General features: G+C 38.0%; 1 protein-coding gene across 16 annotated transcripts in view; it reads left to right on the top strand.

Moving 5' to 3' along the window:
• R3HDM1 (R3H domain containing 1) overlaps window positions 1–23,008 on the top strand; it is a 150,658-nt gene that overhangs the window by 114,858 nt on the left and 12,792 nt on the right. For all 16 annotated transcript variants that reach the window (XM_056117721.1, XM_056117718.1, XM_056117717.1 and 13 more), the window contains 4 exons: window positions 5,557–5,711; window positions 9,953–10,104; window positions 18,841–18,944; window positions 20,647–20,819. In XM_056117721.1, the coding sequence (XP_055973696.1) occupies window positions 5,557–5,711; window positions 9,953–10,104; window positions 18,841–18,944; window positions 20,647–20,819 (584 nt within the window). The remainder of the gene's footprint in view (window positions 1–5,556; window positions 5,712–9,952; window positions 10,105–18,840; window positions 18,945–20,646; window positions 20,820–23,008) is intronic.

Genomic DNA, 23,008 nt, shown 5'->3' with positions numbered 1-23,008 from the left:
GGTTTTTTTGTTGGTTTGGTTTGGTTTGTTTGTTTGTTTTTGCTTCTTGAGTCACACCGGTGTTCAGGGGTTACTCCTGGCTCTGTACTGAGGAATTACTCCGGGCGGTGCTGGGGGTGGGGGGGAACATATGGGATGCTGGGAATTGAACCTGGGTCAGCCGCGTGCAAGGCAAATGCCCCGCCCACTGTGCTATCACTCCAGCTTCACATACTCCAGTTTTGTGTAGAAACATATATTGTTTTTTTCATTCCATTCTGTTTTTCCCCGTTACTTATTCAACAGTTAATAATATTGAGTGCTTACTTTTGGGGTTGTTATGTGATAACTAACAGACTTGGGGGTGGGGGGTAGTTATTTCATTGTATTATAGAATCCTCCCTCAGCAGTGCTTAGCAGCTTCCAAGCCAGTAGTGCAGTGCTTGACCCCTGGTAGTGCTGGCCTGACCTTTCAGTTCTCCAGCCCAGCAGTACAGAGCTTCTTGGGACCAACAGTATTGGGGCCTGGTTTTTCTACTGTCATAATATCTTTACTCCACCTCCCTTTGCCCCTCTATCCCAGTGTTTATATTATTGTTCTGATGATCAGGATTCACACATTTTAGCTGCATTGTACAAGATAGTTGTGGCACAGGGAATCCCACTTGGTGGTGGCGCCGTGATCAAACACAGCAAGTGAGGTGGTGCTAGAGATGGAACCTGGGGCCTCGTGACAGTAGGGCGAGCACTCTGGCACTGAACTGTCCCCACGCGCTAGCTTTCCTAATCTTTCCTAAAGTTTTCTACAACTTCCTCTTACTTGTTCCTACTCTTTTGGTGATAAAACCTTTCTTCATTAGTATTCAGTTCTGCCTTTATCTTTCATTACCATATTTAACCACTGGGTGTCCCCTTTTTTCTCAAACTTTTTATAGATTTTTTTTTTTTTTACATAAACTGCAGTTTTCTTTCTGTTAACTACCTCCATAAATATCCATGAGGATTAATTTCTCCCTCTTGATTTCATTAGGTCGTCTTTATACTACTTTTTTGATAGGAAGTCATGGCTAAGAATGCCTTAATTTATTTATTTTTGCTTTTGAGGTCACATCCAGCGATGCTCGGGGGTTACTCCCAGCTCTGCACTCAGGAATTACTCCTGGCAGGGTTTGGGGGACCATATGGAATGCCGGAGATTGAACTCAGGTCAGCCACATGCAAGGCAAATGTCCTACCCACTGTACTATCGCTCTGGCCCAAATGCCTTAATTTTAAAGATAGGAAACAAGTTTTGCTCCTCCTTCATTCTTTCATTTATCTGTTTTTGTTTTTCTTTATTTGTTTACTTATTTTGCTGCATCTGGTGATGCTCAGGGGCTACACCAGCCCTGCACTCAGAAATCAACTCCTGGAAATGCTCAGAGATCTTATAGGATCCTGGGGATCCAATCTGGGTCAGCCACATGCAAGGCAAGCACTCAGAAATCAACTCCTGGAAACGCTCAGAGATCTTATAGGATCCTGGGGATCCAACCTGGGTCAGCCACATGCAAGGCAAGCGCCCTGATGTCCTCCCCACTGTACTTTCACTCCAGCCCTAACTCATCTTTCTGTGTCACCCACCAGACCCAACCTGGGCTTACAATGCTGTTTTTACTACCTGCTATAAAAAATGATTAGGTGCTAGATTAATGATAGATATTTCTTACATTGTCACATTTTTTAATAGGCATGGTTTGTTAATGAAAATTAAGTTTGGAATAAGGATTTTTAAGTGCTATCAGAAATTTGCAAATTTCATCATGCGATGCCCAAGTGACCCTACATTAAACCATTATTACATGTAATTTATAACTGTTATTGAAAGTCTTGCGTGTCAGATGTTTCTCATAAGAGAATTTTAAACAAGAGGCATATAGCTTTATCTCCAAAGTTAGTAAATTTGAAGTTGCACAGGAAATCAGAACCATGTTTGCATGTAAATTGGCTTATTTTCCCTTCCAAAGTTGGCTTTGAAGGTAATTATAACCTTGGATACGTTTTGATTTAGTTGCACAGTAATAAGAAAGGCATTTGACAATTTTTAGAGAAATATAACTAAGGTAAAGGGATTTGTTTTTTAATGTTTAAGTCAGATTGCATATAGTGAATTCTATCAAGTAGTCCCTTTTTTTTTTAACTTTTGGGGACTAAACTTTTGTTTGTTTGGGGACCACACCCAGCAATGCTCTTGGCTCTACACTCAGGAATGCGCCTGGCAGTGCTTGGAGGATGCCAAGGATAGAATCTGGGTCGGCCACATGCAAGACAAACGTCTTACACACTGTACTATTGCTCTGGTTCTATTTAGGGAACTAATTATTTTTAATTTGGTTATCACTGTATAGGTTATATGTTTATAGTAGCATTAACATTTATGGTCTTGTACAAAATTACCTCCCATCCCTAAAGTGGTCAAGACCCTCCACCAATGGCCCTTTGTCACCTTCCGTTCATCTCATCATTATAATCTTTTTCCTATCCCCTCCTGGTGTACTCAGTTGTTTAATCCAGTGGCCAGGGTCTGTTATCAATTAGTATTGTCTATACCCTTGTTTTATTTCTCTCTATACCGCAGATGAGTGAAATCATCTTGTACTTGTTCTTAAAATTTCATTGTAAAAAATTACTTTCCCAGTCTATAAGTATATGAACTCAAAATTTGATTCTAGAAAATAAATGTGTAAGTGCTCAGTGGTAGCATTTCCAGCACAAGTCTCGGGTTTACATTCATTTTTCTTTTTTTTTTATTTTATAAAGTAGTTAGCACAGCAGGTAGGGCGTTTGCCTTTCACGCGGCCGACCCGGGTTCGATTCCTCCAACCCTCTCGGAAAGCTTGGCAAACTCCCCATGGTGTATTCGATATGCCAAAAACAGTAACAAGTCTCACAATGGAGACGTTACTGGTGCCCGCTTGAACAAATTGATGAACAGGAGGACAGTACTACAGTGCATAAAGTAGTTCACAGTATTTGATTACATTTAGTATTCAAACACCAGTCCCACCACCATTAACACCTTCCCACCACCATTACACCTTCCCAGCACCATATTTCAAATATTTCCATTCCGAACCCCAGCAACTGCCCCAAAGCAGAACCGTAATAATATATTTTGTATTGTTTGTTATGAAAAATTGCTGAAAATACTACAAAAGTTTCCTTAGATGAGTGTGAAGATTGTTATATTTCACTGAGGGGCCATTAAGCCCTTCTATAAGAGATCTCTAATATGTTAAAGGTTGAGCCTTGTGTGCTTATATGTATTATATATATATATATTTTACAATCTGTAAAAAAAAAATTCCCTCTAAGATGGGTTGCCTCCTACTTTGAATCCCATCAAATGTGATGTGGTATTCTTGGAGTATGGGTAAAGTGTGTGGTATGAAGTGTATTTGCAGCTGCAAAGTCCAGGAATAGATTCATTTATGGGTCCAGTCCAGGAATGGGTTCAGTCATGGGTGAAGCTCGGCCTGAGCGTGTGGACAGTGGCCTTGAGCATGGCGGCGGTTGAATTCTGGAGGTTTTTGGCTGCCAGGGCTGGGCCCCTTGGGGCAGTGAGGGTCTCACCCGCCCACCTCTGGAGCCCCCCCACCAAAGGAAACAGCCTGGCGCGGGGTCCAGTGGCAATTCATTTGTTTTTCTACTCTTCATTTCCCTAAAGGCTGGAAATATGAGCTTATATTTTGATAGTGTGGTAATTTAGAGTATGAATTTGAGGTATTTTTTATTTGATAAACTGAAAATACAGCTGGTTATCAGTTGATAAGTTTCCGTTATCTTCTTCCTACCAAGTTAAATGTTTTTAGAAATTCACAGGTAGAAAGGTTTCAATCATATCTATAATTTTATTTTAATAAGAACTTGGAGAGACATTTTTAACAGATTATTGAGAAATCATTTTTAAACATAGTCAAAAAGTACTTGCCATAGAAATAGCATCTTTTTACAGAATACTTCATTATTACTATATTTTCACTTTTGTTAATATGTTGCTTAGTTACCATATATTCTTTGTATTCATATCTTTCAAGAAGTTTGATATCAGGTTTTTTTTTTAATTATTTAGTTTTCATATAGAATATTTGAAGCTTCCTGGCAGCTACAGTGAATTGTGGTCTACAGTGAATACCTGAGATGTGATTGTTTCCATTTTCCTTTTATTACAAAAAAATTAAAATTGATCATTATTTCACTGGCCTTTAGTTGTGGAAATTTAAGACAATAGAATGTTTGGTTTCTCTTTTCTATAGAGGTTTTCAGTTACCTGAAGCTAGATGTTTAACTATTTTTATCTGGTTTCTGTTTTAAAAATGATTTGTTGTTTCTAGTAATTTACATAAGTACTGAGCTAATTCATTTATCTGAAGATGTTCTCAGGAACAGCAGAGAAAAAATATATAGTTCTTACTATTCAGTGCTAATTGTTTTAGTTTAATTGTAATCTATTAAGCTTTAAATCACCAAATTACCAACAGTGTCTTTAGCTGAAGGAAGAATTGTCCCTGGAGTGGTGGATTTGATGACTTCAGACAGATTACTTAGCTCTTCAGAATCTGTTTTGGACCAGAATGTGGTAGAATTTTTGCCTTGCATGTGTGACACCCTGGGTTTGATCCCTTACACGTCAGAGAAAGTGTGTGAGAGAGAATAAGTTTTTCTGTCAAGCCCCCTTAATATAGGAGCCAAGGAGTTCACTTAAAGGGCTGGAGCTCATGCTTTGTATGCATGTGGGAGGCTAGGGTTCAGTTCTCAGGCCTGCGTGGCCCCTAGCACTGCAAATAGTGGCAATTCATACCTACGCCCCCTGGAAAAAGAAGGGAAACAGGTTTTGAGTACTTTTGTGTGATTTCTCAAATACGCAACCATTTTACGAAGGTAGCCTCCCTTTGAGGGTTGGGGGCTGTAGTCTTAAAGAGGGTCCTCTTTCTAGGCACGCTACTTCTGCAGTTACAAAAGAGACCTATGCTTGCTTAATGTTTTACTATTTCCAGCTCGTTTTTCAATAATTTTTCAATAATGAGCCCTTCAATTTCCTTTCCTCCTGGGTTCCACAAATTATGCAGCCTTCCCTGAAACTATTTGTCATGGCAGATTGTAATATGCCCTAAACACATAAGTAGTCTGTCTAAGTGAGGTCTATGACCTTATGAAATTGCTACACTCCTAAGAAAATTCTTTCTGCGTAAATTTTAAATTGTATTTTTAAAGAGGTGAGGGGTTTGTAGATGACTTGGGTTACCTGAGTAGTAAACCTTTTGTTATTTGTTTGCTTTTGGTCCTCCCCAATAGTCCTCAGGGCCACCAATGTTACACATCCCTAGCGGTGTTTGAGAGGCCATTAGTACAGTAACAGCGATTGAACCTCGAGCCCTCCAGCACTTTGAGCCTATTTCCTAGATACCTTTCAAATATTAGCTTTCAGAGGGTTAAGTTTTGTATATAAAATTAGACATTTTAATATACTTTTTTTATGAACAATCCTTCTAGATGTTTTAAATTCAGAGCAAGATTTAACTGACTGTGCCATTACAGGTTATCAAGTTGTGCCCAACCAGCAACAAAACTACCATGGAATAGTTGGAGTTCAGCAATCCCAGAATCAGAGCCTCGTTGGTGGCCAGTCCAATAGCATTGGAAATCAGATCCCAGGAGTGGTTATCCCCTATCCTTCAGTGCCATCATATCAGGTATGTTGTCACTATTAGCTTTGTATAGATGATTTGGAATGTGATTTGAGTGAATAAAATGTATTGGTAGCTGCAATGCATCTTCTCTCTTCTCTTTTTAACATAGAGAATATATTCCTATAATGTTTAAGTTGCTAGTCTAAAGGGTTTTATTAGTCATAGCAGTTTCTGTAAATCCTCTTGTTGTTGCTCTGTTTACTTTGTTAATTTTTAGAAAAACTAAAACTAATCGATCTTCACAAGTAAATTTTATGAGATTGTTCATGTAAGTATATAAAGAAAGTTCTCGTTTTATTAGTCAACTCCTTAGATAGGAAGAGAGAGTCAAAGGGAAATAAAATAGAGGTAGAGATAGATATTTGAAATAGTGGGAATATGCAACTATATATAAATCATACTTTTTAGAATAGCAAGAATTATCAGTTTCCACTACTGGAACTAAATCTTTTGCCTCTCTCAAAAGGCATTTAATACATGATATGTTTCCCAAAGGAATAACATATCAGGTATTAAAAATACAGAGGGTATAGAAAGAATGGTACCGGGAGTTAAGGTATTTACCTTGGCTGCAGCTGACCCCTGTTTGATTCCTGGCACCACACATATTCCCCCAGACACTGCCAGGAATGATCCCTGGCACAGAGCACGAGTAAGCTCTGATCACCTCCAGGTGTCACCACAAAATTAAAAAAATGATAATGTCATGTATTATAATTTATAATTCGAAAGTACAAATACCTATTGTTTAATAATTAAGTTTATTTTTTAGTATAAAATGGCACATTTTCAGGAATTTGATTTTATCTTTCTCGAATAACTTGTTTATTGATTTGTTTTATTCACTTCATGACTTTTCATAGCTAAGTTTGTCACTGTTTAATGTTAAGAAATAATACTGGCAGGACTGGAGCCATAGCACAGCAGGTAGGGCGTTTGCCCTGCACACGGCTGGCCTGGGTTCGATTCCCAGCATTCCATATGGTCCCCTATGCACCGCCAGGAGTAACTCCTGAGTGCAGAGCCAGAAGTAACCCCTTGCATAGCCGGGTGTGACTTAAAAAAAAAAAATAGAAATGATACTTGGGATTGGAGTGTTAGCACAGCGGGTAGGGCATTTGCCTTGCACACAGCCTACCCGGGCCAATTCCCAGCATCCCATATGGAGTAATTCCTGAGTACAGAGCCAGGAGTAACCCCTGTGTATCACCGGGTGTGACTCAAAAAGCAAAAGATAAATAAAAAAAGAAAGAAAGAAATGATACCGGGTCAGCAGCTATATGCACCATAAGGCTAAACATAAACACTATTGTAACCCTGCTGTCTCAGCTACAAATGAAAAACAAAGATTATTTTCAGTTATATCTGTCAAGGTAAAGACAATCTACCTGGGGGAGTAAATTGGCATGCATTTTATCAGAATGCATATAAGCAAATTGGTGGTAGAATACAAAGCCAGTAATTAAAGGATTCTGAATTATAGTCATAAATAGGTTAGGGACTTAGTAAATTCTCTGGGAAGATAAAATCATTAAGTATGTCTTAAAAGAAAATATAGGACATAAATTAGTTACTAGGACAACCTGGGAATAGGTGATATAAGCAGATATATTCACATATTCCACAATTCCAGAAAATTAATAGTGACAAGTAAAATGTGAAATGATCTTCTTCTGTAGCCCCTTAATAATAGAAAAACAAAGAAGATTCATCTTGATACTAAGTTTTGCATTGTTTTTTCTTTCTTACATCCCAGTTCTTTTTTTATCCTAAGATACTGGACCTCTCCTACTTCTTTCATTGTTAGACAGTAGATAGGAATTCTCCCTAAGGACTCGGGTCATTCTCGCTGATCGAATACTCTGAGCATCAGGTATTAAATACTCTGGTATTGTAAATAAATAAGATGCTCTTGACCTTCAGGTCAGCCTCATCAGGAAACAAAATGCAATTTTAATTAAATCATTGCTCTCAGGGTAGATTTGTTTTGTTTGGTGTATTTTTAAATTTTAAATGTAGCTTAGTTATTGCATAGGTATGACAATTATGTCATGTTGATAACTTTTTCACAAACTACATAGTTCATATAATTCACACTTTGAGTGAATGATTGTTGCTCTTACAAGCAGTGAATGCTAGCCAGCTTTATAATTCTTGCTGTTTGGGGTAGGTAATCTAGATGGTGACCATCTGAAATATAAACAGGAAAAATTCATTTCTCCTTAATAGAGTATATTGTGTGGGTGTACTTCCTCAAGTACTGTATTTCTACCATTCAGATTGTCAAAATGGATCTGTTAATTTTCCTAGACCTACCTTATGTATATATTGATTTAAACAGAATCAGAAATTATAATCTGCAAATATTTTATAGCCTCAATAGACAAAAAGACTGAAATATATTACATTCTCAGAGTTGGATAAATCAATCTAGTGTCTGTTTGCAGTACTACGCCAAGTAGAAAGTGATTATTAAATAATGTGTTTTAAAAGAACTGGTTGCTTTTCAAAAACTTGTTGTATTAGCAAGACTTAGAGATTAATCATTTACAAACCTCAGAACCCAGACACACAGAATGTAAAGTGACTAAAGAATTAGGCTCAAACCAAAGAGTATTAGATCCTAATTTCACTATTTATCAGCTATTCAACCGTGGATGCATTACATAACCTCAATTATTTCCACATCTATAAACCAGGACTGGTAAAAGTACCTTCATAGAGTCCTGAGCACTGCTAGGTATGCCCCCCCAAATGAACAAACAAAGAAATCTTTTCTAGAATTGCTAGGAAGATTTAAGGTACTGATACCCAGAAAGTTCTTGGACTAGAATCTGATAGATGATAGTAGGTGCTCAGTAATGTTAACTCTCATTATTATCGCTGTTATTACTATTATCATTGCTGACTTCTGGTCATAATCAGAAACTTTTATACTGGCTCTGTTTTCCAAAATTGCTATAATCTAACTATCATTGTGAATTAATATACCATTATGCCTATATAGTTTCTATTTGAGAAACTAGATATTGTAGATATGAAATAGAGAATTGAATCCATTATATCCAGGAGATTTCTTTGTAGATAATGTAGAAAAGGGATAATTGAAAAATTCACTTTTCACTATACCCTGCCTGTGCTAGATCATGTAAATGGAGATTATAATGGAAGTAATCTTCCCTGAGATGGAGGGAACAGTAGAATAGTTAAATCAGTTGCCCATTGTCACAGATAGGAAAATGATGGAGTAGTGTCTCATCCCAAGCTTATGTAGCTCCCAAGCTTACACTCTTTCTAGTCTCCCTCAATTCAAGCTGAGTTTTGCTCATCCCTGCCTAAGGTAAGCTATTACTTTCATATGCCTCATGGTCATTTGAAACATTCTTCTTATTTTATTTTTAAGTGAAAAAAAGTATTTTTATTGATGGGCGGTACTAGTTATATGGAGAATGTGGGCTTCTCCAGAGAGAGTGAGAAAAGTCTAAAAGGGAAAGGAAATTCATGCCCTAAAAAAGAACATGGGCAACCCCAGAATAAACAGAGTGAAGTGTAGAGTTTCTTTTTTGTTTTTGTTTTGGGGTCTTGGGCCACATCCATCAGTGCTTAGGGTTTACTTAAACCTGGCTCTGCACTCAGGGACTCAGAGATCACTTCTGATAGGGTACAGGGAAACACATAGAGTACCAAGGATTGAACCCAAGTAGGTGCATATAAGGGAAGTTACCTACCCACTGTGCTACCACTCAAGCCCTAAGTTTCTATTTTTTTTTTAAGTACCTCCTAATTAGGGGTAACAGTCATGCCTTTTCCTAATAGTGCAGCTAAATTCTGTACATTTGATAAATTGCTACCCCAAAGCAATAGCTGACAAGAAAGAACATAGAAATAAAGTCAAGAGCCATACTGTTAGTTTTAGCTTACTTCTGTTCGTCCTTGAAGTTTTTAATGAAGTCATTAATATTTCTAGGGATTTATTTATTTATCTATTTGGGGGAGGTTATGGGGCCATACCCGGTGATGCTCGGGTGTTACTGCTGTCAGGAATTACTCCTGGCAGAGCCGTGGTACCATAGGCAGAATCGTGGTACCATATGTGATGCCAGGGATCAAACCTGGGTTTGCCATGTGCAAGGCAAGCTTCTGTACTATATTGATCTCCCTGTTAATTGTAGACATGTGTGTGTGTGTGTGTGTGTGTATATATATATATATTCCCCCTCTTTAAATTGTCTCTCACTTTTTAGGTTTCACTGCCTCAAGGTTCTCAAGGAATTGTTCAACAGACGTATCAACAGGCTATTATGTTCCCTAATCAGTCTAATCAAGGATCTATGCCTGCAACTGGAATGCCAATTTATTATAGTGTCATTCCACCTGGCCAGCAAAATAATATAAGGTGAGTATGACTAAGAAACTTGATTCTATGATGTATTCTTTATTCATTAATTAATATTGTGGTCTATTAGTACCTTTTTTTTCCTTTTAATTTATTTTTTTGCTTTTTGGGTCACAGCCAGCAATGCTCAGGGGTTACTCCTAGCTCTGCACTCAGGAATTACATATGGGATGCTGGGGATTAGAACTCAGGTGGACTGCATGCAAGGCAAATGCCCTACCTGCTGTACTGTCACTCAGGCCCCTGTTATTACCTTTAAACTTGCCTACAGAGTATTGTCTAAGAATAAAATAGGAAGATTATTTTTCCTATTTATTTTAACAAAATTGGCGTTCCCTCAGCATTTCATATATAAAACTAAAAAAGAGTCCAGTCTTCTCTCGAAGCCTAAACTTAGACAAATCTGTGTACTCACCCAAAAGAGTGTTATTTAATAACCTTGGTATTTTGCATATTTTTTAAATACAGCAACTATACATGAGACTGGGGAGATACTTTAAAGGCCTGTAGCACATGCCCAGCACACATGAGTCTCCAAGTTTGAGGCTTACCATGGCATTGGCTTGGAGCGATAGCACAGCGGGTAGGGCGTTCGCCTTACAAGTGGCCAACATGGCCGACCCGAGTTTGATTCCTCCGCCCCTCTCGGAGAGCCCGGCAAGCTACCGAGAGTATTCGATATGCCAGACACAGTAACAACAAAGTCTCCAATGGAGACGTTACTGGGCCCGCTCGAGCAAATCAACGATCAACGGGAGGGCCTAACTAATGGCATTGGCTTGTCCTCCTCCACATTGCTTTCAGTGCCCCTAGTGGCTCTGCACAGTATGGCGGTGGCTCTGTTGATACATACACACACAAAAAAATTTTCAAAGTTTTTGCATTTCTAAAATCTTTTTTGTCTGCATGGTATCTTTTTGGTTGTTGTTGCAATAGGAATACAAAGATAGGCAAAAACAGACTGGGAAAGAAAGGTGGTAGAGGAATGTAAAAGTACGTTTGGGGCCACACATGATGGTGCTCAAGGCTTACAACTGGGTCTACACTCAGGAATTACTCCTGGCAGGTGCAGCAAATGCCCTACCTGCTGTACTATCACTCCAGACCCCTGCACGGTATCTGTCTAAAAAGGGTAAGAATGTTTGTGTTTTTTCACTATGCATTTGTTTTTATTTTACATACAAAGGCTAAGCCACGGGAAGATTTACCGTTGGATTTAACCTGGATACCTGAATACTTGCTTCTTGAGTTCTAGCATTGTAATCTAGGTGATATATCTAGTATATTATCTATCAATAATTCTTAATATTGACAGTATGAAAAGTTGCTTACTTCTTGACTTCTACATTCTCATTTTGTTGGTCTGAGCCTGCTCTTAACCTAAATATCATTATTTAAACCCTCCGGGTGTTTTTCAGTCAACACGAGTTAAGGTTCACTGACCTGCACTAATCAGCCCCCACTAGTCTTGTTTTTATATGTAGATTTAACTTATGACAGGTAGCTGTAAGCCACTATTTTATACATACAAGAGACTTACAATGTCCTTTACTGTTTAGTAGTAAATTCTCATTGAAGAGCCAGTGTTTTAAGATAAAACTGTGCTAATTACTTTATATTAAAGTAACAAATATTAATTTGATGGGTGAAAAGTATATGTGAAACTGTAAACTACAGATGCTGATTCAGATACTCTTAGGTTCTTCTAAATGGGATAACAGAGCCCTTCTCTCCCATCTCCAGATGATAGAAAATGTCTTTAAGTAAGATATTGTTTAGAAAAAATGAATGTCTTAGGTTGCATTGCTTAGCAACCTCATTTTCTTACAGACACTCCCTATGTAAAAAAGTAGAATGTGAATTATTACTTTTACTTTCAATTCAACTTCTCAGTTATCAACTTTGTATTTGGATTAATTGGATTCTTTTATGTACTATGAAGATTTAGCATAACCTAATTCAAATCCAAAATCTTGTCACTTTCAACAAACTAGATAATGGTCAAAGAAAGTGGTTTTACAACGAATCATAGGATTTTTCTAAGTCTTTGATATAGAGAAAATTCATTTCTTCCCTTCATAATCTTTAAAAGAGGAATGATATCTTCAAAATGGTCTCGTTCTGATATTTTTTCCTCCTATTTTACCTTTTGTTTTCCCAGTTTTTGTCTTGAAGTTCAAATAGAGACTGTACTGTCTTTGATCTGTAATCTCAAAGAGCTAGTAAAACTTAAAGTGGCTTGGGGGCTGGAGCGATAGCACAGCGGGTAGGGCGTTTGCCTTGTACATGGCCGACCCTGGTTCGATTCCCAGCATCCCATATGGTCCCTCGAGCACCGCCAGGAGTAATACCTGAGTGCATGAGCCAGGAGTAACCCCTGAGCATCGCTGGGTGTGACCCAAAAAGAAAAAAAAAAAACTTAAAGTGGCTGTAAGCTTCATTTTCAGAACTCTGAAAATGCTTCAGAAATCTTCGTGAAATAATGAAAAAGAAAACGTACTTTTACATTCCTCTACCACCTTTCTTTCCCAGTCTGTTTTTGCCTATCTTTGTATTCCTATTGCGTTCTCTTTGCTCCTACTTATGGAACCTGTCTTGGTCTATTTCATTTCTGCTAATCATTTTGCTTTTTCAAGGGTTTTTTGTTTTTAATAGTGACCATCTTGAATATAATTATTATTAACAAAGTCTTAGTGATGAACCACATCTTTTCATGAAGTCTCACCTTGATATTTAAGTGGAAGTTTGCACCTATCCAGGAAAATAAAAGATAAAAAAGATAACTTTCAGTGCTAAAATATTGTATTTTCAGAACATTCACATCCATTGCATATAACAGCATTTTACTGGTTTTAGGCATGTATTTATCAACAAAATTCATTAGTAAATTAAGATTTATTGACAAAGTTATACTGGAAAGAAAAAATGTTATAGCTATTAAATTTTTTGCAAACTCATCAAAAATGAGTGACACTTGAGATTAAAAATTGAAGTATGTACAAGGAAGGGGGAGAATACTACTAGTTTATGCAAAAATCTCTTTATACATAACTGATATACTTGTAATTCTCCCTCAGGCTCTCTTAGTGAGGTTTCTTTTGTTACAAAGTACCCAATATAAGGCCAAAGGGAAAATGTGCAGCTAGGGTACTTCTCTTGCACACAGCCAACATCCCAACCTTTGCCAGAAGTGATCCCTGAGCACAAAGGCAGGACTAAGTCCTAAGCACAGCCAGATGTGGCCCAAAAACAAACAAAAAGATTGAAAAATGTCCTGATTTAATTAGTTTTAGTCTTATTGGTTGTACCTGCGATAGTCATTGTATAAAAATAAAAATCATTACAAATGTAAAAGGTTGCAAAAAAAATTAAAATGCAAATCGACTGTACTCTCAACAGCCTCTAAATTCTAGTGCACTTCACTCAAGCAATTTTTCAATTCACACATAATGAACCTTGTTAGGGATCATGTTTTAAACATTGCATTTTCTGTGTTTTAATTGCATTATTCATAAGCTCTTGTTTAAAAATTTATCCCTGTAAAAGAGCACATGAAGTAAAATATTAAAATTCTGACTTATCATTGCTCTTTCTGCAAAGCAATTACTGTTCGCCAAAATTATTACCATTTAGAATCCAGGATATCTATCATTTTAACATTCTTATTTTTTAGTAGATACATGAAAATTTTGTGATTTGTGAAAGGAGAGTTTGTATTTTAGTTTCAGGTAGAGAGATTGGGAATGTTTTCTGCATTTGTGGCGGTTTTATGTAATGATGTAGGTTTATTTAGGTAATAGGAGAGAGGTAAGAAAGAGAAAGTTCTGTCCTTCCATAAAGTCCTTTATGGGAAAATACTTTCCCATAAAGGAAAAATTATATGCCCCGTATGCTTTGGAAACTCCAGAATGGAGCATATCTGTGGAATTTCTTATGAATGTTTAATTGTACAACTCTTCATTTAGTATGTTTGAATATCTTTCCACAGCATATCAGAATTTTTCCTGTGAGGGTGAATAGTGAGAAGTCAGTTTGAGTCAGTAAATGAATTGTTCTACATGCATGGTTATTGTCAAATCATCAGCTAATTTCCCTAACAGATTGATTCCATCTCTTGGTAAATATGCCACCATTAACATTCAGTGTCTGACACATGAGATCTATACTATTGAAAAATGTTTCAGAGAGACATCCAAATTTCTCTCGCTCTTCATATTATTTTCTCCATGAGGTGGATTAAAGAAATAGACCACCCATTTTCTGAAAAAAGGTGGAGATGCTGGCATCAAGACCAGATCGACTCACATATTAGAAGAATGATCTAATGTATCTACCATACTTGTATAATCTGGACCATTAAAACACAGCTGCTTTCAAATTGAAAAAATATATATAAATTTTAATGTTACAGAGCATATGAAATATCACAGGTCAAGAGTGAGGTTAGAGAGTGACCAGAGACATAGTCTAACAGGCTGGAGCACATACTTTGAGTACATAGGATTTGGTCCCTTTGCACCACATGGTCCCCAAGCATTTAAACCAAGAACAGCCCTGAGAACTACCAGGTGATTCCCCTCTTCCCATAAAAGAAAAAAGCAAAGCTATATTCCATAGGAAGTAGTACTTTATTTGAAAGATACAAGAAAAGTGAGGAAATTTTTAGATAATAAAACACAGTGTGGAAAAGTATAGGGCAGACACTGAAAAGAAATAAAAGGTTTTTGAAATATTTTCATTTCTTTTGGGGAGAGGACCTTCTAAGCAGTACTCAGAGGGCCTTCGGGCCACTCACAGCAATGCTGGGCCAGAATGCAATGCTGCTCAGGCCTGCGGTGCCATGTATTACCAGGGTCACTGGGAGGTACTTGGAGGCTTCCAGTACCACACCCCATGGTGCTTGGGGGCTCCAGGGTTCCATCAAATGATGCTTGGAGGGCTGTGTGGTACCTGGCATTGAACCTGGTTTGACACATGCAAAGCAAAGCATGGGCACTAATTTTCTAACCTCTTAAAGTATTTCTTAAGAAAAACTAAAGAAGCCCAGGCTATTGCTCACATATACACACCATATACATTTGGTTTATATATGTGAGCCTCTGGGTTTGATCAACACCAAACCCGCACCCCCACCCCCACCCCCCAAAAAATAAAATAAGGGAATAGTATTGCCCTCTTCCTGACTACTTTCTACAGCTTCCTTCCTTCCTCACATGTTCAGCTTTTCCAGGTTGTTTTTAAATTCAGTGACAGTCCAAGGGTTTTAATTATTTGCCATTTTATTGAATATTTCTTCAGGACATAGATAATCTAAGAATTAAAGTGTTTTTTGTTTTATTGTTGCCATTGTGACATGTAAGGCAAGTGTTCTGCTGAGCTGTATGACCAACCCAATATTGTTTTGTATATGGATGGAGTTGCATGGGATTTTTTCTTAGTTTATAATTCTTTGAACTAAGTACTATATTTCTAGGCACCATAGATAGATGGATAGGGAGAGAGAGAGAGAGATTTCAATACCCAGTAAAGTAATATCACTTAAAGTATCACTTAAAGACTTTTAATAATAGTGAATGCCTTAGGAGGAAAAAAAAAGCCTGAAAAATGGGAGATTAGAGACAATAAATAGAAATAACTTTTGAGGAGAATTGCTTTCGTGAAGGGAGAGTTCTGTATTTCAGAAGTATATGGGAAAGGAAAATGCATTCAGAAGAAAGTGCCTTTCTTTTTTCCCACTTTTGGTGCCAGCAGTGAACCCAAGGCCTTATGCACACAAAGTGTATATCTGCCCCGAAACACATTTGCAGCCTGCCTTTTGAGACCAGTCCCAAGGAGTCACACATAAAAACGTTTTTCTTTTTTAAAAACATGTTTCTGTATGTTAACAAGAAAACTAGAAAGAAGAGATTTAGGAGAAGAGTGTTACAAAGTTGTAAGGAAATTAAAAATTAAACAGCTTTAACCAAAGGAAAAGGATGAAATAGTTGGCAGCACATAAAGGCAACCGTTCTAATTACTAGCATATGAAACATGTTTTCCGATAAATCTGCGTGACAGTATTTAACAAAACACAGAACTACTTTTTTTTTTAATTCAGTAGTCCTATCTCTGGAAGTTTACCATGGATATGTGTGTAAATATATACATATATATATACATATATATACATATACATATATATATATATACACACACACACACACACATACATATATACGTATATATACACCACAGATATATATACCACTATACCTCCAAAGTTTAGATTGCAGTAGGGACTGGAGAGATAGTACAGCAAATACTTGCCTTGCAAGCAGCATACCAAGGTTTAATTCTTGGCACCGTATATATAGTTTTCCAAGTTCAGCCAGAAGTGGGCCCTGAGCACAGAGCCAGAGTAAGCACTGTGCATAGTGAGGTGTGCCCCAAAACCTTGCCAAAAATAGAAAAATAAGGTCAATTTCAGTAAAACAAATTGCAGTGGCACTCTTACTAATCAGAAAAAGCTAACAACAGCAACAGAAAAAATCCTGAGAACTTGAAAACAACTCTTGAGAAAATTAAACTCCATTTTTGTTTTACAAGCTGATTAAGTTTGGCTTAAATTGTGCAATTTGTTTAGTTGTCACACATGGTGACTCAGACATCAGGACCAATGAATTTTTAAGTGTTCTGTATTAACTGCTTCCCTTTCCTTAACTCTGAAAAATGTAATGTATGATTCTCAGACCACTCTAGTCCCCAAATAAGTTATATTAGTTACACATCTTCTGGGAACACAGCACTTGTCTACCAAGTAACTTTATTAAGTGGAGTAGACTGCTTAATTCTCTTTGGCAACAGGACATCATGTTTCAAGAGGCAGAAAACCAAATTATATCTTAACACACTTAGACTGTGATTCATAAATATTCAAAGACACGGTACTGTCTCTGTGGTCATACATTTCCATTGCAGGACCTGAGCAGTGATAGTACAGCATGTCGACTCCTTGCCTTGCACACAACTAACATGAGTTCTATTCCCACATCTCACTCTCAGGTGTGGTCCCAAAAACAGAAGGGGGGGAAAAAAAACCTCATATATTTCCATTGCAGTCAGTGCCTGCACACATGCTCATTGGGAGTTAATCTCTTGTTTTTGATTTTGTTTGGGGGCACTCCCAGCAGTGCTCAGGTTCTACACTCAGGAATCACTCCTGCTGGGGTTTGGGGGACCATTTGGTATGCCATTGATCAAAGCCAGGTTGGCCAGGTGCAAGGCAAGCACCCTACCTTCTGTACTATCATTCCGGCCCCCTTTTGGGGGGATGGGAGTGGGATGTGGTTTTTCATTTCGGGGCCACGCTTGGAGGTCCTCAGTGCTTGCTCCTGATTGCACTCTGGAATCTCTCCTGGTGGGCTCGGGGAACCATATGGGATGTCAGGGACCGAACCAGGTTGGCCATGTGCAAGGCAGGCACCCTACCAGCTGTACTATCTCTCCAGCGCCAGGAGTTATGATGCTTACATACCCCTGGCTTTGGTAGAGCCAGGCATTGATTGTGGCACCGGGGATCACACAGTCAAATTGGCCAGGATCCTGCTTGGTGCATGCAAGTAGCAGAGGGGATTGAATTCACAGCCTTGCAATTACAAGACAGATGCTTGGCCAGTGACTCACCAGCACTTATTTCTACTCCTTTTGATATAGTTATTCTCTATGTTGAAGTGGTGTCTCTTGCCATGTAGTTTGGTATTTCTTTGATAATAAGTGATAATGGGCTTTTTTTTTCTTCTTTGGTAAAATAATTGTTCAACACTTCTTCCCATTTTTTGGTTTGGGTTGTTATGTTTTCTAATTACTGAGTTTGTGATACCCTAATCAATTATATTAGATATTAGTCCTTTGTCAAATGTAAGATGAGCAAATATTTCCTCCTATTTAGTGGTCTTATTTTCATGAGTTGGTTTCACTGTGCAGAAGCTTTTTAGTCTGATATGACCCCATTTTTTAGTTTTGTTTTCCCCCCAAATAATGTATTTCTTAAGCAGTTAATTATTTTTCCTGAGTTGTTTCATCATCAGACTGCACATTCTCTTCTATCTTTTTCATTTTGATGGAGGGGGGGAGGGATCAAAGCATATACTCCAGGCTTTCAAACCATTTCCTGCAACTCTGCATATTTTCTAAAATAACAGCCATGAGAGCCAAATAAATAACCTTTTTGTCTTGTCGTTAGTTATTTTTATTTTTTTAAAAATCATTTGAATCATACAGAATCATTTAGAATGAGCTGTAAAATAGAAAATTGGTGGAATTAGGAGTTATTTTTCTGGGATTAAAAAATAGAAGGTAAGTATTTCTAGAGGCCCAGTGTGCTAGGAGATAGAGTGCTTACCTTGCATGTGAAAGGAGGAATTTCTCCTTGTTTTTGAGAGTAAACCCACAAGTACTAAGGGGCTGCTCAGGGCCTGTTCTTGACTCAGTGGTTGCTACCTGTGGTGCTAGGGAGAACCTTTCAGTTCCAGAGAGTAAGTCCAGGACTCCCACAAAGCATGTGCTCATCTTATTGAGCTGTCTCTGTGGCCCTAGAAGGAAATGATTCGTAACAGAGAAAAGTTGTATTTAACTTGTATATTTAGCGACTGACCAATTTGAAAAGTAATTTCATTTAATTTGTGGAATTCAAAGAATTTTGACAGTCATGCCCATATTATTGTGTTTTGTCTTTTGTTTCGTTTTTTCCCCTCATAGCTCATCAGTAGGTTACTTGCAACATCCAGGATCAGAACAAGTACAGTTTTCTCGAACTACTTCTCCGTGCAATTCCCAGCAGCTTCAGAGCCACCAGTGTCCAGGTATGAGTATAAAATTATAAAAAAAGATACTGGGATGTTGGTTTTTTTTTTCCATTTGGGAGATAATTAAGTTTCTTAGGCATTTCTAGGAAAAGGTTTTCAATTTATGTGCTGAGATATACTCTGGATATTTAGGGGTCCCTTGTGATAGCAAGTTTAACACCTTCAGTCCACTCTTTTGTCTTTTGTTGCTGCTATTCCTATAATGTTAGTATGTTTTTTATTTCCTCGGACTCTTTTTTTTCCTTTCTTCTCTTTACATATTGATACCTATGGGGTGATTTTCTGAACACTCTCTTAAAGCTTTTCCTGGATAATCCAGCAGCCCACTCCTAGACTTCAACTATTCCTTTTTGCCAGCACCCCCAAAACACCTCCCAAATCTCATTTCTGCTAAGACTAGACCATATATGCCTATAAAATACCCTGGGTATGTTATACTGCTGATTTGGATCAGTAATTTTCCTTTCTTACTTTCAGTAATCATTCAAAGAATTTTTTCATATTTTATGTTTCCCCCCACTTCCCTTTTTTTCTCTATGTCACACTCAAACAGACATGCACACATTTTCAAATATGACTTTCCTGAAAATGAAGTTTACTTGTCATTCCTCTGCATACAAAGCTTATATGTAGTCTCCATCTCTATTCCCTAGCATTTGAACCTCCTTTTTATACTTTTTATAAATCACATACAACCTTTTTTTTTTACAGAACATGCTATTTGTTTTCATTCCAAGCATATGTTTATACCTTTTTTCCCTCTGCCTGGACCATCCTCTGCCAAAATTCTGCTTCAGTTTTATAATTTGACTCAAAAAGATCACTTCCTCCAGAAAGTCTTCCCTAGTCCTTAGTGTGTTGTTTCCATTATGTTTCTCTATTTCTGTAATATCCTACAATCCTTTGTTATAACAACATAGATTATTCTCATGGTTTTCTGGCATGTAACTTCTGAGAACTGCCACTATGGTTATTGCAGAGCAGACTGTGTCCCTGATAGGCTGTGCACAGGCTCCTTCTCACTGCATGCAGAATAAGAGACAGGCAACATGCACATACCTGCAGTGTACAGGAGAAATAAGGTACTTAACTCCTATCTAATGACAAGTTTTTTTGAACGTACATTTTATCATCTAAAGTCTTTAAAGTCTGCTGCAGAAGTCTTTCTAACCCCCCTTTTTGAATAAGAAGACACCAAAAAAAAGTAGTTTAATAGTTTCCCAAGAATACTAGGACATTTCATGGTATTAAAATTGTTATGATTCTCACATCTAGAATTTTTTTGCATGAAATTGATTCATAGATAATTGTCTTTTTTAAAATTTCTGTAGGATATTCATTCATAAAAAATACATTTAGAATGCTGGTTTGCATATTAATTATTTTTCAAATTAAGTTCTTTAGTAGATCATATCTCAGTTGCACAAGTGTATCCTAAATAATAGGAAGGAATAGGACTTCCTGAGTAATATATAGTCCTACCTTTTTTTAGGGTAAGTAAGATGTCTAAATCTGCTGGGTCAATCTCAATTTTAAATACACAAAACTTAGAGCATAGAGCATAATGACAAATTTGGCTGCATATATAATAATAAAATTTTGTTCAGAGGTGTAGAATATTGCCCCTATTTTACTGTTTAGATGACACCAGTTACTTGCTAGAGTGTGCCGATTTGTGCCATCTCCTTCTGCTTTCCAGCCATGCCACCTTTGCCACCTGGTGGAGGAATGGTGATGATGCAGCTAAATGTACCAAACAACCCACAGTCCCGTGCCCACTCACCCCCTCAATGGAAACAGAATAAATACTACTGTGATCACCAGAGAGGACAGAAGTGTGTGGAATTTAGTACTATAGACAATATTGTTCAGGTAAGATTTCTCCTTTTGATTCTTAGGGAAAATTCTTTTTAAATCAGAGTGAGGTACAGTTACAAAGTTGTTCATGATTGGGTTTCAGTCATTTGTTTCAACACCTGTCCCTTCAACAGTGTACATTTCAAACCACCAGTATCCCCAATTTCCCCACCACCCCATTTGCATCTATGGCAGACACTTTTCTTCTCTCTCTCACGCTCTCACTCTCTCCTCTCTCGCTCTCGCGGTCTCGCTCTCACTCTGGCTTTCTCTCTCCCTCTCACTCTTATGTTCTCGTGCTCTCACTCTCTCTCTCTCTCTCACCCCCCTTTCTCTCTCTCTCTCTCTCCCTCCCTTTCTCTCTCTCTCTGTCTTTCTCTCTCTCTCTCTTTTTCTCCCTCTCGCTCGCTCACTCTCCTCCCCCTACCCCCTCTTTTGGGCCTATGGCTTTGTACACATTTTTTATTTAAGCCTTTTTTTCCTTCCCTTTGCTTTTCTTGCAATGACTTCTAAAATCTCACAGGCTTGGTGTGATTCTCACGGAGAGGCACACATCTTGCTTCAGTGCTTCCAAGAATTGTGGTGCTTACGTACACTATATAGTATATGCTGGGCATTTGGTGTTCACCCATGTGCTCACCAGGGGTCTGATTTTTGGCCACAGTCTACCCGGGTTCGATTCTGAACATCCCATATGGTCCCCCGAGCACTGCCAGGAGTAACCCCTGTGCATCACCAAGTGTGATACAAAATGGGAAAGAAAAAAAAAATTTGGCCGCAGAGGTCACATGTCTTTCCCTTTCCCTCCCTTTGTTTTTTGGGACACACCCAGTGTTGCTCAGGGCCCTACTGTTCCTGACTTGTTGCTTGGGAGACACTCTGGACTGTGCAGTGCTGGGGGGGATCAAACCTGGGCTTCCTGCTTATATTATATGCCATGCTCTGACCCCACTGAGCAATGTCTTTATTTGTGGTGATCGCATGCGCTATTGTAACAGGCAGCAGGGCTACTGGAATTACACTGGGTGGGTGCAAGTGGGTGGCACTGGAAATACACCACATAGCTTCATACTTACCACAGAGATTTTTTTGGCTGCTGGACCTTCCAAAAACATTTTAATGATCTAAAATTAAATGAATCTGAAGTTTTCTCACATAGATTGGTAAAGAAGTTTGAATATTTTGTCCAAGCCATTTCTCTTAATAAAGGTTATTTTCTAATTCTGATCTAAATTTGATTTTTCTTTTTCTTTTCTATTTTTTAACCTTTGGCCACTTTACTCTCTCCTGACCCTATTCTAATATTTTGAGTGAACGCAATACTGCTTTCATAATGAATACACCAATTTGTATTCCTTTCAACAATATACAAATGTCTTTCTTTTCACACCCTTCCAACATTTTTTTCTTCAGATTTGTATTTAGGGGGCTGGAGAGATAACACAGCGGGTAGGGCGTTTGCCTTGCACGCGGCCGACCCGGGTTCAATTCCCAGCATCCCATATGGTCCCCTAAGCACCGTCAGGAGTAACTCCTGTGCACCGCCAGGTGTGACTCCCCCCCCCAAAAAAAAAGCAGATTTGTATTTAGTCATTCTTACTGATGTAAGGTGGTATCTCATTGTTTTTCCTATACCTCTCTTATAAAAAGGGATAATAATCAATTTTTTTAATGTACTTATTTGTGATCTATATGTATCCTTGGGAAAGTGTCTGATCTGTTCCCCTTTGCCCCCCTCCTTTTTTTTTTGTGGGGAGGTACATACAACTGTGCTCAGGATCTACTTCTGGCTCTGAGTTAGGGATAACTTCTGACAAGCTCAGGAACCATTTGGGCTGCTAGCGACCAAATCCAGGTCAGCCAGGTGTGAAGCAAGTGTCTTACCCATTGTACTATCTCTCTAGCCCTTTTGTGCCTATTTTTTAAGCTCATTTGTTTTTTAATTGAATCACAGTGAGAGATACACAGTTACAAAGTTGTTCATGATTGGGTTTCAGTCATATAATTTTCCAGTATACATCCATCCCTTCTAATTTCCCACAACCAAATTAGATTTTTCTTAAGAAAGAGTAAGTAGTTATCCAACCTTTTCCATATAAACTTTAGTGGAATTAGAAAGTTGATGCAGGAACAGAAACAGTCTTCATTTTTAGGGAAAAAAATATTTAATACATGGTAGTACTGCACTGTAGCACTGCCCTCCC

Source organism: Sorex fumeus, unplaced genomic scaffold (assembly GCF_029834395.1).
Source record: "Sorex fumeus unplaced genomic scaffold, SorFum_2.1 ptg000035l, whole genome shotgun sequence".
NCBI classification, from domain to species: domain Eukaryota; kingdom Metazoa; phylum Chordata; class Mammalia; order Eulipotyphla; family Soricidae; genus Sorex; species Sorex fumeus.
The sequence above is the reverse complement of the archived record's forward strand: the minus strand, read 5'-3'. Positions and strand labels throughout refer to the sequence as shown.